We start from the raw sequence: 13,129 nt of genomic DNA on the forward strand, positions 1-13,129 counted from the left end.
GCACAAGTTGCAATTCTTTAATGATGTGCGCGTGCACAAGCTGTGTTGACGTTGCAAGTAGTAAGCCTTTACCTGTCTGTGCGTCCGCACAGAATGAGACACTACAAAAAAAAAAGGTTAAAACGGCGGTTATTTTGGGTAATTACGGCGGTTATAACCGCCATTATGACCAAAACTGGCGCCTCCAAGAAACGCCGTTATTCTGGGCGCCATTCTGGTTATTACGGCGGTTTTCAGAAAACCGCCATAATAACCTGTGGATAATACGGCGGTTTTTGAAGGTTAAAATGGCGGTTTGTAACCGCCATTATTTCCGCATAAAATGGCGGTTTTTGAACAGCCGCCGTTTTTACCAGGATGTTGTGGCATCTCTTCCGTTTAAAATGGCGGTTAGAAACCGCCGTTTTTCCCATGATAACCGCCATTTTTACCATGTTATAATGGCATCTTATGTGTTTAAAATGGCAGTTTCTAACCGCCGTTTTTACCAAAATATAATGGCATCATTTTCGTTTAAAATGGCAGTTTTTAACCGCCGTTTCTACCAGCGTATAATGGTATCGTTTTCATTTAAAACGGGGGTTTCTAACCGCCGTTTGTACCTAATTATGATGACAATTTTATGCTTTTTAAAATAAGATTGAAACCACTAATTTAAAGTGATATTTTCGAAACTCACTTAAAAATCTCATAATAACCAAAAGGTATAGCCATAAATCAAACATCATAAGATGATTTTTAATTCATACATGATCCAAAAGTCATAATCCAAGTCATAATTGAAATGTCATAATCCAAAAAACAAAGTATCAAAATAATCCTTAACAAGCATTGACTAATTCTGACTTATAATTGTCTTAACATATCAAGCAAGGTCATGCTTCCTTGTTGCTTGCTCCAGAAGACCTACTTCCTAACTCTTTTGGTGATGGAATCTCACTCTCCTGATCCAATCCCTACAACAAAAATATAATTATTATGAGCACAAGAAATACAAGAAAAAGGCATATATTAATAATAAGTGGATAATTATGAATTTGAATTCATCTAAAAAATACATATAAAATGTTACTAATAATACTACTAGTGCTAGTTGTTAATTAGCTTTCCCATGTGCTTGTTAACCATAGCAGCGACAAAGAATGAAGCCTTAAGATCTTTCTATTATTATTATCTCAATCAGACTACAGTAATGACTTCTTTCAACATGGATTGTCAACAAATACACGAGAGCTTGAATGCTATAACAAACTCAGCAACACTACTAATCAAGCAGAGATTAATCCACTGTTTCCTGCATTAGTAGCATCCTCTCCACTGTTTACAATTATTTCACATCAAAAGGAAAAAAAAGAGGATAATTGTATTTGTACCTGTGAAACTTGTTGAGTAGGGAACATTCCAGCCAATTGTATTGGAATTTTACCTCCTTCCTTAGAAGCAATATAGGAGACTAGCGCTTGCAATTGTGCTTTAACGGTATCCAACTCTTCTTGCACATTTGGACCACAAGTAGATGATGTTCCAACATCATTTGAAGAACCTAAATTCATTTGACTAATCCTTGTAGTGTTGTTCTTGAAAGCAATTGTTGGAACAGCTCCCATACCTAAACCTCGAACACGACCAGGGTGCTCTTTCCCAAAAACTACTCCAAGAGCATCAAGAGGAGAATTAAGAGTTAATTCCATCGGTTGTTGGCTGCTATGTGCTTCAATCTTCTCCTACATGTATAAAAAAAAAAGAAAGAATCAAAAATAGTATTATATTATAAAAAAGAAAGAAAAAGAAATACAAACAAGTTACTTATTACACTTTAGTCTTACCGCTATTTCTTTAGCTTTTTCGTTAACATAACTTCCATCTGTTTTCTTGTGAGTGATGTCCCACATTTGAACCCTACTAACTTCTTTTCCCGTCTCTTCCGTCTAAAATTTAAGAAAAGTAGAAAGACTCGATCAAAAAATAGAAGCCTACTAACTTCAATCATGTATATATCATTCATCTAATTATTATCTGAGATAGATTAGATATGCAGAAAAATTAAGAGATGATGCATGCATTATATTTGAGATAGATTAGATATGCATGCATTAATTGATTACCAATTCAGCCCTTCTTCTTGCAATTGATTTAGCACCTGAAGTATGAGGAATTATTTGTTTTTGCCGAATTTCTTGATTCCTCTTACAAAGTTTCTGCAAGTTAAATTTGGACATAATTAAATAGAACCAAACATGCATTCAACATATAACAATAATAATGGTTTCAAGAGGGCAAAAGAGTGCAGCACTACTGCATGAGAAGCTATCACTAGTTCATTACCAAGAGCAGGCAGCAGCAATATCTGCTTCATATAAGGCTTACCTGAGTTTCAGGCTTCAAACGATATTCTACAAATAAAGCCCATTGATCAGGAGCAATATCTTCTGGTGCATTATTTATGATCTCGGTTTTACTCAACCTCGGATCATAAAAATCATTCCAAAGCTTTATCCTATGTTCCCTCCATTTTTTGCCAAGTGATTGGAGCAAAAATCGTTTAGCCAAGTTATCACTCACTTTGAAGCAAAATCGAGCCTTCAAAATTATAACAAAGAATATATATTAACCAGCAAATATAACTAAATAATGGCAAAGAAATAAGCTTTAGAGTTTGAGTAATCTTCTTACTAGGAAAAAAATATTCCATTGATTTTCAAAAAAGCTTTTTGGAATGTCTGACCACTTTTCAAAACTGATTGGAAATGCTACACAATCAGTGGCCAATTGCCCACAAACTCCTGCAAGGAGTCCAGCTGCTTCTCCTATTGCTGCATGATGTTTATCAAAAGTGACAACTATGCGCAAACCTTCTGGCAAATTATGCACATCCTTCACTAATAAATGAAGGCGTGTACTAGCTCCGTATTCATCTAAAATAGACAAATGAGTATAAATAAATAAGTAAATGAGCGACTAAAGAATAAAATAAATAATTTTTAAATAATAGACACTATAGAATTGACTTAATAATAACTTTTCAGATTAAAAAAAAAACTGTAAAATTGTAAAAGTGATATATAATATGATAATAAATAAATAAATGGAGACTGAATAATTTCTCTGCTATAATAAAATTTATCACCAGTTGCATGTAACAAAGCAAAGCATGATCCCAAAACCCAGCTATAAATGAGTACATACAATAATAATGTTCAGTATCTAATTTTTATCATCAGCAAAATTCCACATATGCTAATATAGGAAACAAGTATATAACATCTCATTTAATAAAGCAGATTAACCCCGAATATGAATATGAATATAACATCACTTCTGGTAAAGGGTCCTCCTTTGTCCAATTACCATAGTCACTTTTATTTTTTACTTTTCTAACCGCAATATATATATATATCAATATAAAATATATATTAAAAATAATTAAATAATATATATTTATTTATAAATATAAGGTAGTTACTTTAGAGATTAATTTAGTAGTTAATTTTTAATGTATTTTTTATAATTAATATACACAAACGAAAGCCACTAAGACTGATCAACAACAAGAAATTTGGACAATATATGTATAAGATTTTAGTTCAAATTTTATCGCAATTAAAGCATAGTCAAATTAAGACACCAGAAGGGAGCAGAGAAGCCATGAAACACACTTTGAATTCCAGCAAGTAAATCAAAAGATAGGGTACATGAATCAATACACACAGATATATAATATTATATATATTAATATATATAGATAGATAGATAGCTTGATTGTGTTTTATGTCATGGCCTATAACATCTCATCATCAATCACATATATATGAATAGTAAAATCCATGAATTCATTTAATAAGTATTTAATAAAGCCCTAAAATACAGTTTAGTTAATGTTAATCTATACATACCTATGGCATCAATAGTCCAATAATGTTTAGATTCACGTCCACGTTTACGTTTAGGTTCGGATGGATGCTCAGAAGAATTTGAAGCTGCCGACTTGTCTCGGGATGAACTTGCAGGTGCTGCCGACTTGTCTCGTGAGGAACTTGCAGCTGCTGTCGACTTGTCTCGGGAGGAACTTGCACTAAATGTACTCTAATATTCTTTATAGTACGCAAGAATACATCTTTCATGGAATTTGACATTGTGAACAAAGATGGATGATATCTCCCATTTTCATCTGGCCATAAATCTTTCCTTATACCCATTTCTTTGAGATCCTTACGAGCTTTGAGATTATCCTTTGACCTTCCAGTCTCATTGAGCAAAGTGTATAACACATTGTCGCAAACATTCTTTTCAATATGCATGACATCTAGATTGTGGTGCAATAAGTTAGACTCCCAATAAGGAAGATCAAAAAATATGCTTTTCTTCCTCCACATCCCCGATTCATCATCTTCTTCAACAACTTTTCGCCGAGTCCTCTTACCTTTACTTGCCTGTAGTTCCTTCCCAAATGAAACATTAATGCCTTCAAGTTGTTCCAATATTTCTGACCCTGTTAGTACTGCTGGGGGATCCCTCAACTCAATTTTTCCGTTAAATTTTGCACGACTTAGCCTAAACTTATGACCCCTTTCTAAGAAACGGCGATGCCCCAAAAAACACCATTTTCCACCATGCTTTAATCTATATGAATCAGTGTTGAAGTTACATGTGGGACAAGCATATTTACTGTGTACGTTCCACCCAGATAAGTTACCAAGGCCTGGAAAATCACTAATTGTCCACATTAATGCTGCTCGCAATGTAAACATTTCATTCTTGAACCTATCTAATGTTTGAACACCATCATGCCACAACTCTTTTAACTCTTTGATAAGAGGTTGTAAGTATACGTCTATGTTGTTCCCCGGCATTTTCTCTCCGGGAATAATCATTGACAAGATTAGTGATGTTGGCTTCATGCACTCCCATGGAGGTCGATTGTATGGAATAAGCACCACTGGCCAAACGCTATAGTTTGTACGCATAGCTCCAAAGGGGTTGAATCCATCAGCTGCAAGACCAAGACGTACATTTCGAGGATCTTCAGCAAACCTATCATGAAGTAAATCAAATGTCTTCCAAGCTTCAGAATCCCGCGGATGCCTCATCTTCGAATCTTTCTTTTCTGCCGAAGCATGCCATCGCATTGATTGAGCAGTCTTAGAACACATGAATAATCGTTGAAGTCTCGGTTTTAGTGGAAAGTATCGCAAGATCTTTGCCGGTTTCTTCTTTTTAGCATCGCTCCATTTAGATGTCTTGCATCTTTTGCATTCTTGCAAATCTTCATCCTCCCCCCAATATAACATGCAATCATTAGGGCAAGCAGGTATCTTGGTATAATTAAGCCCTAGTTTGTTTATGGTTTTCTTGGCCTCATAGAATGTATTTGAAATCTTCGCATTTCCAAAAGCATCTTTTATTAACTTGAGAATTTCGGTCATGGCTTTGTCGCTTATTCTATATAAGCACTTTATGTGATACAGACTAATCAAGAAAGACAGTTTTGAATACTTTGTGCACCCTTCGTACAATTGGTCACTACCATCTTCCAACAACTTGTAAAATTCTACATTTTCTGCATTGTCTCCATCTCCATCTTCTATGTTGTCTTCATCTTCATCTCCATCTTCTATGTTGTCTTCATCTCCATATCCATCTTCATTCAAGTCAGGTCCAGTAACTCCAAACGCGTCATTGAGCATTGTTACCATTGGATGTTGAGATGTCAAATCATCTTGTACAATATGACTAGTTTGATGAGCTTGTGACCCAACTCCAACTGCTTCTTCACCATGCCAATACCAAACTTTGTAGTTTTCTGGAAATGGCTTGACTATTAAATGTTCAAAAACTTTCTCTCTTGTTTGCCACTTGCCAAAACCACACACCGGACAAGGGCATTTAATCTGACGACCCCCGAGAGATCGATGCTCAAAAGCGAAATCCAAAAACTTGTTTAGACCATCTTTATACTCATGCGTGTTTCGTGGTTTTCCAATCCATGACTTATCGATTGACATGACTAAGAGGAACTACAAATAGAAATTTTAAAAAATCTATTCATTAAAAATCTCTCTCTCTCATATTAACTAGGCAACTAACTAGTATATATCAGCATGCACTACTATAAAAAGAAATTCTTGTATGCACAAATTAGATATCAAACAAATACTTAAATAGTATTTTAAAAGAAATTATAAAAAAAATTATAATTACCTCTTCCAAATGATAATTTTGTGGCTGTAACAATGGCTTTGTGAACTTTTCCTTCTCAAGTAGTGGTATATATGCAAATTAATTTTTTTCTACAAGATAGAAAGAGACAAAAAAATTATAATTTATAAAAAAAGAGAAAGAGAAAGAGAATTAAGGAGAGAGAGAAATTAAATATTAAATAATAAATAGTAGTAGAAGTCTAGAAAATAATTGACACACTTGCAGACATGCATGTGAATGCATAAGGTTATAATAAAATGCATTAAATAAATAAATAAATATTTTATATATAAATTAATTAATTATATATAAAAAAATTAAATAAAAGAATTTGTTAGTAATTAACTAATTAAACAAGCTACACTTATCAATAAATTTGTTATTAGTTGAATAACTAATATAACCCATATTTAGTCCAAAACAAAAAGTTCAATTACAAAAAAAAAAAAAAAAAAAAAAAAAACTCTTTGAATTGACATGAACTCATGAATTAAACTCGATTTAATATAAATTAAACTAGTCTTGGGACAATAAATAAATAGCGGCTATTTTCATAAAAACGTGAAAATAATATCGTAAGTTATTAAATGACTTATTTATATATTTAGTCAAACATAAAATAATTCATAATATCGTATATCTGAAAGTAACCAACTAAACAAATAAATACATAACTTTTTTTTTAACATAATACACAAATGGTACAAATAATACTAGTAGATATTATAAAATATAAATTAAAGAAACTGAAGATAAAGATTACCTTTTAAGACCTTTGTATCCGAAGTGAAAAACAAGTGGCTGCTATATTGAAGTTGATGATGATAGCCAACAATATATGGCATTTACCTGCAAATGCACCGGCACCTTTTATATATAAATTAATTATAATAAAATGCATTAAATAAATAAATAAATATTTTATATATAAATTAAGTAATTATATATAAAAAAATTAAATAAAAGAATTTGTTATTATATTAACTGGGTAGAAAAATATAACTTTCTAGAAAAATAAGACTAGCAGAGTATAACATGTTATCCATTTGTCACATATGAAACACATATTGCAAAAATCGTCATAACATTACTTTGGTTCTTTATCTCAACCAGTACAGCACTTATGATAGGTATGCATGCTTGTGCAGCAAGAATGAAGTCATGTACATTACTCTTTCCCTTAACCCTGCGCGTACCACAGATTCCAAATGATCAAATGAAAAGTTGTTGCTCATTTTAGTAGGACATAGAAGTTAGAACATAGATTATTGGAATAGCTTATAATATGCTTGACCCTTAATGATATTACATTTAGACATTGATTCTGCAGCTCGTTACAATTATAAGCTAAAAAAATGGTTGCAAACTTCACCCAAAAATAAATATCCAGGATAAATAAAGTAATTTAGCCACAGAAGCGTACATACCATTCATATGAAACAGAGATAGCAGGTATATCATTGAAAAAAGCCTCGCGAGCTCCTGCTACAGTGCCTGAGTAAACACTAGAAAGGGAAATACTTAGTACAGCCATGGGAAAAACACTTTCTTAACGGAGTTAAAAACTTCTGAAGCAACAATAGTTGTTTTCTAAGTTTCTTTGCAAATTATAATTTTGTGCATCTCAAATTGCAGGAGGTTAATGATCATATGGAGTTAATGATGATTACATTGTCATATGGAGTAAATTACATTTACTAGGCATCTTTCAGTTAGATCAATTGCTATCAAATGGAAAATGCCAATTTTAAGAAGGGATTTAAAAACTGCCTCCGAGTCATCCTCACTTGGTTGGCAAAGATGAATGATTTGCAGCTGAGAGCGCATTAGATTGAATAAAAGTGTGCAGTTTAGGAAGACAAGAGTGTTACATACATGTGATAGCCACAGTTGCTACCCACAATTAAGAGGTTCATAGAGGGTATCTTGTAAAGAGTTAACCATTTCCGAAATTAAAATCCGCATCACCCATCAATTAAATGTTAGACTTTTATAATACATTACCATCATAAACTGCATAGCCCAGCAAGGAATCCAGCAAAATTTGCCAACGTGAAAAATTAATCAATGACCCAATGTGGTAAATTGAATCTACATATGCTTCACTATGTATTACTGAATGATCCCTTGTATACTTGCAACAAAACAATCGTGAGCAAACAAATACCTTAGATAGCCCAGGGGGGATTGTAACAAGATCTTATCTAAAGGCAATGAGCTGTATAGTTCATCAACATCGCTGAATTCATCAAAGTCCTCCTGTAGAAAAATGAAAAATAGAACAAACAGAATAAGAAATAGTCTTAGAATAATATCATACCAGGTTTACACTCAAAATAGAATAAGCAAAGTTTGGAAGCTAGTTGCAAGTTTCATTACTAGACTCATATCAGAGCTCAATTTCTTAAATTTCCACCATCACCAACACCAGGAAGTAAAACACAGCACAAAAAGAAAAGATATTTGATTACCCTTTAAGGTCAAGAGTCAAGACAGAGAAGCATACTCAAAATAATTCAGCAAAGGAAAAAGAAAGTTACCTAATAATGAAGAAGATATGAACCTTGAGTGCAGAATTCTACAAAATTGAGTTAAATATAGTTGGATAACACAAATTGCAACATACTACACAAACTGCAACATAATCACTCATATTTCAACAACTCATGACAAAATTGAGTAGCAAAACATATCAACTTCAGAAGAAAAAACACACACAATTTGAATAACACCTTTACACTACTTGAGTTGCTTCCTTTTGCTTGAGAAATAAAGAGAACTAAATAGAAGTAAGCAAAACAAAGCAAACATAGTTCAGTTATTGCCTCATAAACTAGTTCCCAAACTGCAAAACAAAATGGTTCTAAGTGCCTAAGAAGCAAGTCCAAAATCAAAGAAACAGCTCAACCAGTGTCCAATACACACATCAAAATAACAAAAAAGTGGTGAATTTTTTCTCAAAGAAAAAAATCTTCTTTTACATATAAACCACGACCATCCATAATCAATTTTGTTCTAACTAATCTAATTTTACATGAAAACCGATGAAAAGTATAACATTATCATCACCATCGTCCGAATCGAACCCATTGTTTTTCTTTTTCTTCTAAGTAACTCTCACTTCTTCTATTATTATTATTATTTTTATTTTTTCTAAAAAATGTTCTCCAAAATTACATATTATCTTTCTTTCTTTCATTTTTTGGTGGTGAAATGATGAAACTAAAACATTGTACTGTTGAGAAGAATGATAAAAACAGAAAGTAATAAGCGAGGGGAAAAAATAAAGAAATAAACTGTTATTTGGAAATTAAAGGATGAAAAAGAAGGAAAGAGAGAAGATTAAAAAGAATGAGTAATGATTAACAATCACAAATCTTTTGCAGAGAGTGGTGAAGGTGGCTAAATGGCGAAAAGAGCGCTCTCCCTCTTTTTTGCTTTCAAAACTCAACCAGCAACTATTACAAATATTTAAAAAATATTAACTAGAGTAAAAACAAGAGTTAACAGCCATTCCAATAACAAGAGTCAACAACCATTCTACTAAAATTGTTCAAAAATAAATATAAACAAAAGAAAGTCCAAGACAGCCAGCCTAAAAGAAGCAGATGGAATAAAATGAAACAAGGACTACAACATGTTAATCAAATCTAAGTGTAAGGACATGTTAATCAAATAATGAGCTGCACTACATGTTTGATGTTGATGACCTGAGACTGAAATGAAACAAGGACTACAGCATACACTAATGTGTCTAAGTGCTTCTTTTCACTGCTATTTTAGGGCTTTAATTAAATATTGAACAGAGCTAATGCAAAAACATTGAACAGAGCAACGGCAACAGAGCTAAATAACTAAAGAGATTACTCATTTATAGCTTTGCTTAAAAGAACCAAAAAAGAACCAAAGAGGCAAATAGAGAAATTGAGATTGGAGCAGTTTTTTCTGAGATCTGAGATCTGAGATCGGAGATCAGAGAAACACCTTAATAGAAGTAAGCAATAGAAGATCTGAGTTCAGAGAGAGAGACACACGTTAATAGAAGTAAGCGAAAGAAGACTTGAGATCGTCGTCAATCACCCCCGCACCAACGTCAATCCAATGCTTCAACGGAAGACCCAAAAATCCCTAACAGAGCTGCAGAGAAATAAAAACCCCCAAAAATCAGCACCAAAAGCAATTTTCAAATCCTAACCCAAACAAAAACAAAGAAATCGGTGCCTTCTGGAATCGAAATGCTGATGTCAGTAGCCACCAGAGCCTTGCCTCTCGCCGGAATTTTGTGCAAAAATAAAACAGCATCAGTTTCGATTTTGGCTTCTCTATGTACGAAAACAGCATTTCGGTTTCGATTTCAGTTTAACTTGAGAGGGAGAGGTACCTGGAGAGATCGTAACCAGCGGAGAGAGGAGAAGCCCTAGAAGGAAGAAGGCGTTGTCGGAGAGCTTCTTTACACTGAGGAAATGAGAGTGTTGTATGTTCAGAGAGGATAGAAGCCCTAGCTAGAAGGAAGAACGGCGTTGAATGAGTCAGGGATTGTAATTTTTTTCTTTTTATATGTGTGTGAAAACGGCGGTTCAAAACCGCCATAATCACCAGAACCGCCAAAATATATAAAGCCAATTACGGCAGCAGAAAAAATTGCCATAATGACTCGATAATATGGCGGTTCTTTAAAACCGCCTTAATCTCCATGCCATTTTAACCCTTTTTTTTTGTAGTGAGATTTTTGCAGGGTTGTGCGTGCGCACATATCAGAAATCCTGAAATTCTGCAACTTTGCAGAATTTTGGATTCTTAACACCATCTTTGAATGATCATAACTTCCTCTACAAAATTCCAAATTTCACAAACTTTATATCTATTTAAAGGATTTTCAAAGATCTTTAATTCTAGATAAGTTTCATCAGATTTTGAAAACCGAGGCAAAAGTTATGATCAGACAAAATTCACCAAAAATCTACTTTTACCAAATAACCCAAATTACCAATTTTCCCACTTTCATATCGCAAACCAACCAAAACAATACCAAACCATTCCAAATTCCCTTCCTCATCAAAAATCAACACTTTATATCACATCACACCAAACTTACCACACTTTCCTTTACCATTCATCATCCTCAACCTCAACATCAACATATCACATTACAATCAAAATCCCCATTAACATTTTTTCAACTACATTACTAAATCATCAACATTATTATCACATATATCAACATAAATTACTTCTCAACTTCACAATCATTCATCATCATCATATCACTACCAATCAACATAATCAAACTCAACGATCATCAGCTCATCATAAATCACCACATACCATCATTCCACAACTCAACAACCATTTAAATTCAAACTTATCCTATGGGTCACTAGTCTAAGTGTCCATGAATATTATATACTACATAGAGGAAACTAAAACTATACCTTGGCCGATCCCCAATATGCACGAAAACCCAAAATTGGGCCCAAGATAAGCTTTTAATCACAAACTAAGCCACCAAGAATCTCCAACAAGCATCTTCAAGCTCCAAACTCACCATAATCAAGCTATATATACATAAATCATCATAAATCAACCTATGGCTCATTATAATTGAAATTTCACAAGAGTTTCAATGTCTCTTACCTTGCCCAGCAGTTTTGGAAGCCAAAACCAACATTAATCAAAGGCTAGAGTGTACCTAAACACCCAAAAATCACAAAACCTCACTTAGCCAAAACCCTAGATTTTTGAAACTTTGAAGATAAGAACTGAGAAGATTTCTAGATTTCCTTACCAAAAATCACAAGAAACACGTAGCCGCAAACGGTGCGGTAATCGGAGCTCTGTAGCTCAAGATATCACAAAAAGAAGAGATGTGTGAATAGTGTCTTCTTCTTCCTCTTCTCCCCTTTCTTTGCTGCTGAGTGTGTGTGTGTGTTTAATGGTGTTGTGGCTACATGGGTTCATTAAATAAACCCTTATATATGTTGGGCATGGGCCCAACTTGGGCCCGGTCTAACCCATTGGCAGTTTTTGCCCGTTTGGCCCAACTTCAGGCCAAAGCTTTAAAATTAACGCCCAGTTTTTTACTTCTAATATTTTTCTAAGACTTTCGACTGTTTTCACTTTTTCTTGCACAGTACCGGGCAGACTTGAACCGGTTCAACTGCCGGTTCATGGTTTTTACAATTTTTCGCAGAAAATACATTTTCTGACTCCGAAAGACCTACTGAGTCCAAAAATCCTATTTAAATCTCCAAATTCTCATCCTAACTTTCCGAAATTTAATTTGGACATTTAAATGATTTTATTCGTGAAAAATCCGGTTCTTACAAAAATGCTCATCAAGTTAGAAAAATTGAAGCTGAAGTCATTAGACTTAGGTTGTGGCTTGTGACTGTATCTTTGGTTGTGAAGCTTAGTTTTGTGTGCCATGTGTATCTTTTTTTGAGCAGGTCCTGATATAAATACTACTTCATGTATGATTATGCAATGCCATAGACATTAGTCTTTTTGTCATCATTGTGTCTGCTTGATTTAATTGTGGGTGATGGTTGATGTGTTTGGTTGTGTATTGTCTTATTGAAAATGTTGCCTGCTGACTATCTTCATCATCACTTACAATGGAATTAAGTTCTTCAAACTCATAGCAGTGGTACCTTGCATCTGGATCTGGAAATTCTTCACATTCGACAAGTATAAATATTAAAATATGCTTATTTGGATCTTGGTTTTGTATGAAGGTTTGTCCAATTGGTGGAGGCCTTGCAGTTGATCTTTTTCTATTCCTGCAACTCCTTTTAGCAACTTCTGGGTTGGGATTTGGTTCAGGTTATGAAGCACTATTATACTCCACTCAAGTAGTGTTAACTCCTACCACTACTAGAAAACTTGTTATTACAGATGGATATTTCCGACGGATTTTATCCCACGGAAATAC

General features: G+C 33.8%; 2 protein-coding genes across 2 annotated transcripts; both read right to left on the minus strand.

Moving 5' to 3' along the window:
• Window positions 1-875: 875 nt before the first annotated feature.
• On the minus strand, window positions 876-6,002 carry LOC148563655 (uncharacterized). Its single transcript, XM_088486891.1, has 8 exons — window positions 4,083-6,002; window positions 3,894-4,050; window positions 2,674-2,915; window positions 2,368-2,580; window positions 2,106-2,198; window positions 1,827-1,928; window positions 1,374-1,724; window positions 876-956 (listed from the first exon to the last, which is right to left on the minus strand). The coding sequence occupies exons 1-8, from the start codon at window positions 6,000-6,002 to the stop codon at window positions 876-878; spliced, it is 3,159 nt and encodes a 1,052-aa protein (XP_088343017.1).
• A 1,234-nt stretch (window positions 6,003-7,236) lies between these two features.
• LOC107622060 (uncharacterized) lies at window positions 7,237-10,788 on the minus strand. Its single transcript, XM_088486892.1, has 6 exons — window positions 10,783-10,788; window positions 10,580-10,653; window positions 10,394-10,520; window positions 8,366-8,457; window positions 7,626-7,703; window positions 7,237-7,384 (listed from the first exon to the last, which is right to left on the minus strand). Exons 1-6 carry the CDS (start codon window positions 10,786-10,788, stop codon window positions 7,237-7,239), a joined length of 525 nt encoding a protein of 174 aa, XP_088343018.1.
• Window positions 10,789-13,129: the final 2,341 nt, after the last annotated feature.

Source organism: Arachis ipaensis, chromosome B5 (assembly GCF_059453495.1).
Source record: "Arachis ipaensis isolate K30076 ecotype BB chromosome B5, ASM5945349v1, whole genome shotgun sequence".
NCBI lineage: Eukaryota > Viridiplantae > Streptophyta > Magnoliopsida > Fabales > Fabaceae > Arachis > Arachis ipaensis.